The sequence below is a fragment of the Lepus europaeus genome, unplaced genomic scaffold (genome assembly GCF_033115175.1).
Source record: "Lepus europaeus isolate LE1 unplaced genomic scaffold, mLepTim1.pri SCAFFOLD_29, whole genome shotgun sequence".
Classification (NCBI taxonomy): domain Eukaryota; kingdom Metazoa; phylum Chordata; class Mammalia; order Lagomorpha; family Leporidae; genus Lepus; species Lepus europaeus.
The window spans coordinates 2129781-2139757 of record NW_026909167.1 but is presented as its reverse complement, the minus strand read 5'-3'; the positions used below and the strand labels follow the sequence as shown (position 1 = coordinate 2139757).

Here is a 9977-nt window from a genome sequence, read left to right as displayed (position 1 = left end):
TAATGACAAGGTTGACAGAACTATACTTTGAGAATCCTTATAGTGAGGGCCTATTTCCCACTCATTTGTTGGTTGAAGTTTTAAGTAGGGAAATGGATGTTTCAAAGGGGGGGACTTTCTGGACTCCTGAACAACAGAGCTGCATCTTGTGTCTTGTTTGAGGGGAAGAGCTGATTCAGCCCTGGGCCACACAAAAGACCCATGAAATCATTTGGCCTAGCCTTAAGGCAACCACAGGCAGGGCTGGAAATTCAACAGACTAATTTTTAAGCTGATAATTTCGTATGGCCTGTGAATGATGTTTTAAATATCCAAATGGCCCCAGGCAGAAACAATTTCCCCACCCCTGTTAAACCCTGGAAACCAAGTGTGCTGCATACTAGGCATCTCATTGCCCTCCACAGGTGCTGTAGCTGTAGGGCCTTAAGGGACTGCATGTCCCACCATTCCCTTCTCCTCACCACAACCACAAGCTACAGTGTAAAAATCTCATCCTGGAATTCTGTTGTGTTATCCAGGAAGATTCTATTGTAATTGCTTATCTTTGTGCAACTTAGAAGTATCATCTTTAATAAACATTAAGCTAAGTCAGAGGTTCTCAAAATACAGTCCAGGGACCAGCACCCGAAGCAGCATCTTATAACTGATTTGAAATTCAAGCTCTCTGTCCCCACCCTCCTGAACAAAGCCTCTGCAGCTGAGGCTCAGCAATCTGTAGTCTAACAAGCCTTTCAGGTGATTACAATGCACCAAATAGTTTAAGGCATTAGCCTTGAAGTTAAAAGGAGCTGGATCTTTCCTTGGAAAGGAATCCCACACAGGTGATAAGGAAAGCACTTTCATTTCATTCCTATCTCCTCCCCTTCCTGTGTGAGTGGTTCTGGAGAGACAGTGGCAGTACAAGCTTTGAATCAGAAACACAATTTTTTGTTATTCTGTTTCTCTGGAGATTCTTGATTAATCCGTGGTGAATAAATTGCACTGATATATAAGAAAAGATATTTGATAAAATTCCTAAACATTATGGATTAAAACCAAGTAATACTGGGACCAACATTGTGGTACACCTGGTTGAGGTACTACTTGTGACACTGGCAACCCAAATCAACTGGGGTTGAGTCCAAACTGCTCTATTTCTGATACAGTTCCCTGCTAATATGCCTGGGAAGGAAACAGAAGACGGCTCAAATACTTGGATACCCCCCAACCCAGGTGGGAGACCAGGTTAGAGTTCCAAGCTCCTGGCTGTGGCCAGAAACAGTCTCAGCCATTATAGCCATTTGGAGACTGAACCAGTGGATGGAGAATCTACTTTTCTCTGTCATTTTGCCTGTAAAATGAATGAATACTTTAAAAAGATAAAATTAATACATATAAATCCAACATTTACTTAATATTTAATTTCTTTCAAATGATTTGCTAAAATAATGTTTATGGTTGCAGCCATTAGCTTCAAAGTCAGAAGATGAGATCAAATCATTACTATTATTTACCATTGTTTCTGATACTAACAATGAACATATTTAGAAAAGGAAACTTGTGCTGTAAAAATTATAAATTCTTCAAAACTAATTTTTGATCTAGAAAACCACTTTAAATCATACTTTGTTAAGATTTTTAGGAACAAAATAAGCACTCAAAAATGGCCATCATACATAAAGGGTAGAAATACTAATTAGATATAAATATTTTTAGCACACAATGTCGAATTTGGGGAGTGAACTGGCAGATGGAAGATCTCTCTCTCTATCTATCTCTGCCTCTCCTTCTCTCTCTGTGTAACTCTTTCAAATAAATAAATAAATAAATATTTATAAAAAAACAACAGAGGAGGGGCTGGCATTGTGGCATAGCTGATTAAGTTGCCACTCACAACTCTGCCATTCCATGAGTGATTGTTTGATTCCCAGGTGCTCCAGTTCTGATCCAGCTGTTAATATACCTGGGAAATCCACAAAAGATGACCCAAATACTTGGGTCCCTGAATCCATATGGGAGACCTGGATGGAGTTTCAGGCACCTTTTTTTTGGCCTGGCACAACCCTAACTAGTGTGGCCATTTGCGAAGGGAATCAGTAGATGGCACAACTCTCTCTGCCTCTCCAACTCCATCCCATTCCTTCTCCCTCTCCCTGTAACTCCTTACCAAAGTACTGTGAGATTAACTACAAAATTTGCTCTCAAACAGGGTTTTGGATGTTGTGTGTGTGTGTGTGCTGTTAGTGTAGGTACAAACTGTTGGAATCTAACAGCATAGAGTTGGTCTTCTGTATATAAAGTTAATTAAAAGTTAATCTTAATGAAGAATGGGATAGGAGAGGGAGTAGGAGAAGAAATGGGAGTAGGTGTAGGAGGGTGGGCACCAGAGGAAGGAATACTAAATTTGAACCTGTAAAATTTCCATTCATTAAGTAAAAACCTTAAAAAAATTTAAAAACTCCTAAAAAAGAAAACCTAGAAGACAGTGAACTACAAAATAATGATCTTTCAGTTTTTACAGAAGCTCAGCTGAAACCTTGTATTGGTTTAAATATAATGCTTCATCAATTTCTTACAGGAAAGGGAATACACTTTGAAAAATAAGCCAAAAACTTAAATACAAGTGCAGGGAAATATATTTTTGATGCAGGAAGGGGTCATAGCGCTTAAACCCCAAGAAAGAGATTTTAATGTGATGGTGTCTTCATGGTGGTTCTTTTATTATTATTATTATTATTATTATTATTATTATTATTATTTCTTTATTTAAACGTGAAATTGAAGAGGAAATCCTGTCATTTTGTGTTCTGGTTGGGAGTCTAAAGTAGAAACTCATTTACTGGCATCATTGCTTTTTTGTATTTTATAAACTGTCCCTCTGATGTTTGTATCAGAACCCAACCCCTGATGTTTTTATGTCTAAAACAAAAACTTTGTAGTCGTGGGGGAAAAAAACAAAACTAGTCTCATCTTCTAACACCTTCAACATCTCACCCAAAAATAGCATTGATTTTGGACATCTGATGGCCAATTTAAGAAAGAATTGACCATCACACTTAGTTGAATTAGTAGTGACTTGAGTTAGTAAATTACCTAATATCAAGCCCACAGAGCTCCCATTTGCCAATTCACTCCCCAAGATGGCCAGGACTGGGTTACGACAAAGCTAGCACCAGAAACGTATTTCTGGGTCTTCCATGTAAGTACTTGAACCATCTCCTGTTGCTTCCCACAGTGCCCATTGCCACCAAGCAGCTAGAATCTGGAGAGGAGAAGGACATGTCCCCAGGTGCTCCAATATGAGATGTGGCCATGGCAAGTGGCTCTGAAACCAATAAGCCAAACATTCCTGATGTTAGAGTAGCTTTGTTAATACTAATCTTTTATTTGTTCTTTAGTCCACTTATTCACTACATTTCTTTTGTGTAATATGTCCTAAGCAGTACTCCGGTAATAGCAATACAGCACCAGGTAAGATCTTCCATTTGTAAATTTTCAGATTTGCACTCAAGCAGACATCACTAACTATCGGTTTGTTGAATTCATGTTGGAGGTTATTGGTGATGTTGGATGTTATGCGTAGAGTGTGTAGTAAGAGAAATCACTGTGGTCTCTACGGTCACGAAGGGCTTCCTGAAAAATCTTTGAGCAGAGACGTGATGTGTGATCAGGACAGGTTGAAGTGCTTGCCTGTCAGGCACTTGCATCTACCCCAAAAGGCTAGATTTGAAGAGAAACTTTTGCAAATTTGTTTTATTTAGTAAGCTGAGAGAGATGACACTTCACTCTTCTACCCAAGACATAATCAAATATGAGAATAAAAGGCTTTCTGCATGCAGATGTGCCTGGGTAGCATTCAACTAAATGGAAAAACAAGACCCCAGAAGCCACATATTTCAGCATTTTACTAGCATAAACTGTTTAGAATATACAAATCACAAAAGAAAAAGCAGAAAAGGAATTGTCAGGTGATGGAGTAGGAAGTATGCCCAGGGGGACTATATTGAGTTTCTTTGCAGGGTGGTGAAAAAGTATTGGGATCAGATAACGATGAAAGTTGTAAAGCTCTTTATTAAAATAAATTTTAAGAGAAAAAGTTCATATATGCATTGCAGTTGTATGATGCATGTTTTATAACCATGCTCTAATTATGATTACACTGTGCTCATTAAGTTACAGTGTGCTCAAAAACAATCCTGATGTCTCACATAAAAACATCCCAGGACAGTAGTTTCCTCTGTATGGGGGTTCACAAAGACATTTCATGGGGGGCAAAGGCACAAAAAGGGGTTCAGAGGAGAAGTAAAGTGGGTTGGATCATTACAATGTATGAGGGAACCTATGTCAGCGTCATAGAAACTCACTGTTCCATGGTCACAATCCAGAAACACCCCAACACTACTCAGGGGCATTTTCACATAGTGAGTTAAGGGTGGAACACTGGTGGAAAGGACGTAATGATTGTTACTCTTCAGGGAGGCCAGGAGAAATGCTTCTTCGAGATTAAGAATGTCACTGGTATCACTTGTGCTGGAATCATAGCAGACTCCCAAAATCCAATTGGAAGAGGATGACACATCCACCTCCCAGTAATGCTTGCCAGAGGTGAAGGTCTGAGCACCCCATACAGCAAAGCTCTCTGCTCTCTGGGAATGGCTGGGGACACCGCGATGTTCTTCTCCAACTATTGCACTTCTGAGGTCCTCAGAGAGCCTTAAGTAGTTGCGGGCCACTTCCTTCTTCAGACCATGATCCACTGCAGAAAGAGGAAAAAAACTGATCAATGAATGTTGTTTCTATGTCCTGAATACAAATGTTTTGTGCCCATGGAATCACTTCCCTTGACTTTGCAAGGAAAACTAACGGAAGAGAGGAAGCACAATGAATTGAGATTTGCTCAACTGAGAAACTGGAGGGTTCAAGTGGCTTTACAGAAAAAAAAATCAAATAACAGAGAAAAATAAGAAAACCAACTTGGACATATCACACACTGTGTGAAGTAGGGTTTTGGTTGGTGTGGAGTGTTAATGGTTTCAATAGTTTTGAATATACATGTTTATATTTCTTTGAAAAGAGAGACACAGAGACAGAGAAATGTTCCATCTGCTCGTTCACTCTCCAAATACCCACAACCAGGGCTTGGCCAGGCCTGAGCCAGGAGCCAGGAGCCAGGAGCCAGGATCCAATCCTGGTCTGCCACATGGGTATCAGGGATCCATGTATTAGGGAAAACATCTGCTGCCTCCCAAGGTGTGCATTAGCAGAAAGCTGGATGGAAGCAGGAATGGGAATGAATCCCAGGCACTTTGCTACAGAATACAGGTGCCCAAGATACTTACTGCTGTGCCAAATGCCTACCACTGGATAGCATGTATTGAGAGCAACCTACAACTTGTACTTTCTTGGCTAGAAAGCTGTTTTTTGAGTTTTGTGTTTAATTCCATTAGTAAATAACCCTGTTTGAAATATGATACTTATGAATTGAGAAATAAGCTATACATCTGAATATTTCAACATAAAACACATGTCCCAATAAGTAATATCTCTAAAGAATGTCCTGACTTCAGCTTATCTGTTCAGAACGTGGATTTTGCCCAATCTGGGTTTCAAACCTCTGCTCTCTGAACTATTATCTAGTGCAGGCCTAACATCATTGCACTGCATTCACAGATCTCTCGTCATTTAATTGTTTTCAGAATCAGGAGATAGCATTGGAATGGGTCTGCTTTTGACAATTTCTCATTTTTGGGGTTGGTCAAATCTTTCTGAGTTTATGAATGATAATAGCTACTTTAGCAGTGCATGATAAATATACTAGGCATATAGGACAAATTAAAAAATCAAGTGCCATATTCAAACTTTAAGAAATGCAGTGAGATGGGGCCAGTGTTGTAGCATAGTGGTTCAGGCTGCTGCCTATGACACTGGCATCCCATAGGAGTGCCAGTTAGTTCATGTCCCAGCTGTTCCACATCTGATCCAGGTCCCTGATAATGGCCTGGGGAAGCAGCAGAAGATGACCCAAAAGTTTGAGCGTCTGCTACCTTTGTGGAGATGCAGAAGATGCTCCTGGCTCCTGGTTCCTGGATTTGGCTGTGCTAGCCATGGTCATTGTGACCATCTTGGGAGTGAAACAACAGATGAAAGAGCTCCCTTACTGTCTCTCCCTACAAAAATTGCAGTGAACACGGCCAACATACAGTCTTGACTGCCGCACTAAGAATTGAGCATTGTATCCCTTAATCAAATCATCTGAATATCTTCCCATACTCTGCTTATGTCAGCATGCTTATTTACAAAGTTCAGCTTTGATCACTGTAATGTGATTAAGCAAAGTGAGAAGACACAGTTTCAAAAAAACCTGTAGGATTTTCAGGGAAGGAGAACGAGATAAAATGGGAAATGGCTCAGGCACAAAAGCAGTGAAGAAGAAGGAAATTAGGGCTGGAAGGATGGAGGCTGAGGCTCACCTTTGAAGTTGTATAGCATCTCTGTGAGTCCAGTGATGTGCCATAACGTCAGCTCTGGGTTAACCCGCTGGGGATTGAGTGTCTGTACCAGTTCTGCTCTGTAAATAATCACACCAGGGACACTCCAGGTCAAAGGGCAATCACAGGGTCAAGACAACATTACCAGATGCAAATCCAAAGTATTTCATCAGGGATTTTCCCATTATTGGCTAATAAGAATAAATTTTATTCACTTCCTTTGGAGAAATAAAATTAGTACTTTTATCTAAATTTCACATCAAAGCCATTTGCCTCTTTCTTCTCAGACATTATCCAACCCGTGGAATGAGTCATCCCATTCCCCCCTGTACCCCTCACTTGACTTCAGGGAAAGCAGAGATCCTGGGTAGCTTACAGAGAGCAGGGCTTTTAGGCAGAATCTATGGGAATTCAGTCGACAGACAACCCCAACAGTACAGTCAATAGGATCTGCACTGAGCCAGGAGGCTGTGAGTTTTCTACCAAGCAAGGGAATGGAATTCCAGACTGGCAGCCATGGTCCTGAGGGAGCTGAGGTGGCTGATGCCCCCATCCAGCCTGCCACTGGGACAGGCTGAGAGGGCAGGACCTGCTCACTGCTGCTCCCAGGAGTGAATCCTCCTTCCTCCTCCCCTGCTGTGGGAATTCCTCTTTCCTGTGTCTTTTTTCCCTTTCCCTCTCTCAAGGGTGGGGCCTCCTCTGGGATTTCTCAGAATAATCTGTCCATAAAGGTTGGTTGGGGCAGTTCCAGAGGAAGGGGAGGAGAGAAGGTGAAACAAAGCCCAGAAAGTCAAATCATTGTTTTTGCATATGTGAATTCAGCCACATCTCATCTGGCACCAAAGAGTAGAAAACCTCAGGATCCCTTATCAAACAAAATGGTAAATAGTCAGGGAGATCCAAGTTAATCACTCAAAACAGAAGCATCTGCTACATCAACAAGAGCACAAGTTTCTTACACATTGGAGATTCTCACTGTAAACTTACCTTTCTAATACACTCCCCATATCCTGCAAGAAAAAAAATTAAAAAATATTTAGTCATGAGAACTCTCTCCTCTGTGCTCTATAAAATTCTTGCTTTAGTATTTTTCAATCATGTATTTTCTTCTGGTTCTCTGCGAAGAGGTATCAGAGTCTGTTAATAACAGACTAAGAGCTGGTCCAAGAAGGACTTCCTCTGTGTGAATTCAGAAGATGGCATTCAGGGCGAAGCTGTGCAGCAATGTAAAAAGTTCTAGGTTGCAGGGTCACTCGCCCCCACTCATATTCCGGAGAGAGGTCTGACCTCTACTGACATTTATTGCAAAGTGGGGAAACCTCTGAAAATCAGAGTGCAGTGGCATTGATTACCAAAACTTGCTTAGGCAAAGGTCAAGGCCTCAATTTCTTCAGAAAATACTTTTTAGTTTGGGCACCACAGTGTTTATGGAGGCAGGAGTAGGGAATTTTATTTTATTTTTTTGGTCAAGGGCAATTGGATAGTGATGCCATCATACATAGACATTCCAAATTAACAGCTGAGAAATAAATATTCTGCAGATTTTTTAAATTTTCTGGAGTTGCCTCGGCAAGGCCAAACCAATTGGTTTCCCAGACCTTCTATAACACTCTGATTGGACATTCAGCACCCCTGAAGGGCAATATAGATTGAAAATCAATTTAAAAATGCAACCATTTTGTGCTCACTGAGCTCCTGGATAATTTTTTCTACAGTACTTTTCTTGCTTGCACTGCAGAGAATTTTATCCAATGTGAATTATGACAGAAGAAAGCACGCAAACGATTATCAGATTATACAGAACCAAGTGATTGGGCAAAAATAAAGATGCAGGGCAACAGACCCGAATCCTGCCGTGGAATAAGTCATGATATGTGCAGGTAATATTTTCAGGTTCTTATGACCTTGCGCAGGAAAGCACTTCTTTCCCCGAACAAGGGCTCTCCCGGCTCACCTGCAGTAACTCCAGGTCAGGCTTCCGGCATGCCTCAGCCAGCTCTCTGTATGTTTCTTTCACCTGGTGTTTCTGTTGCGTCATTCTCATCTCACTGTCCTTGAGCTGCTGGGAAATCTCCTGTGCTTCTCTGTGCAGGGCCTGCAGCTGCAGTTGCTCCTCCTCATAGAGAAGTATATGCAACTTCTGGTACTGAGCTTTTATCATCAACTCCCTTATGGACACATATTCCTGTGGAGATATTGGGTTAAAGAATACATATCCTCATGCTGAACTGGCAATATTATTTCTCCATTTGCCTGAGATACTGACACCTCTAGGATTGCCTCATCAAGTTCCTGCTGTCCCAGTTCCCATGCATCTACTTGCTAACGTGCCTGGGATGGAAGCATTGGAGGGCCCAAGTGCTTGGGCCTTTACCATCCATATGGGAGACCCTGATGAAGTTTCAGCCTCCTGTCATCCTGTGCCAGCCACTATAATTTAGGGAATGAACTAGTGCATGGATGTTCCCCTCACCCTATCTTTCAACTAAATAAAATTTTCAAAATGTACGTCTCTTCTCCAGACTTTCTGCCTCACCCATACAAAACCTCTTGAGTACATGCAAGTCTTTTCTGTGTGTGCCTCCTGTAGGTTCTTAGCCTTATTCTCTGTTTAAATCAAGACTCACCAAAGGATCTCAGGTGTCCCCCCACCCTTCTCTTTCTCCCTCCTTTTCCGAAGCTTCTTCAGGATTTTGACCCCATCAACTATTTTGACTGTAGTAGTAACCTTCTTAATTTTGTTCTGTTCCTTTGCCTGATTCTTCTAAATAATTAAACATACTTAGGTACATTCCCCATCACACAGAGTAGTGTAGAAAGACTTCATTTCCTTCATAGATATGATTCTACTTTTCACTGCTTCTTCATAGCCATACTTAGTGCTGTCTTTAGTGCTGGAGAAGGTTGATGTAAACCTTCAGGGTTGGACTTGGAGTATCTGTGATGACCTGTCTCCACTATGCCCTGGTATACTTCTCACTACGTGTCTTAGCTGGCACAGGATTTGTGATTACTGAGTTACCATTTGAAACCACCACTTCTTCTGGGAGGAAATCACGAACTCTTCATGGTAACCAGAATTTGCTAAAGCAGTATGGTGATTGTAAAGCATTACAGTAATTGAAAAACATCTTTTTCATTCTTACCGTGAATGAATGCGCCTTTTTAATTTCCTGTGTCACATTGTTTTTCAATTCCTGGAAACGTTCCCATAAAGTATTCATTTCCTTTAAAAGTTTTTCCTGCAGAATAATTATGAGATTTAGCCACATGGACTATATTCTTACATATTTCCCTCCCTTACTTATTGGAAATGTCAGTGGTTGTGAGAATAGTATTGAGACTACTAATGTTTTTTCTTCTGTTCTCTTTTTCTGATAATAGTAAATTTGAATAAAGTAGAGTGGTCATATTTTCCCAAGTTGACCTAATTTGAGTCTTAGATTTTGGATATTAAAGGTGGTAGAAAATTGCAACAAGGCTGTCCTAGTGTAGCGAGCTCATTGGCCA

The 9977-nt window shown here is 40.9% G+C and overlaps 1 protein-coding gene across 1 annotated transcript; it reads right to left on the bottom strand.

Annotated features, from left to right (window-relative positions):
- Positions 1 to 4241: 4241 nt before the first annotated feature.
- Positions 4242 to 9739, bottom strand: LOC133754744 (tripartite motif-containing protein 64-like). Its single transcript, XM_062185178.1, has 5 exons — positions 9614 to 9739; positions 8422 to 8652; positions 7455 to 7477; positions 6450 to 6547; positions 4242 to 4735 (listed from the first exon to the last, which is right to left on the bottom strand). The coding sequence occupies exons 1-5, from the start codon at positions 9737 to 9739 to the stop codon at positions 4242 to 4244; spliced, it is 972 nt and encodes a 323-aa protein (XP_062041162.1).
- Positions 9740 to 9977: the final 238 nt, after the last annotated feature.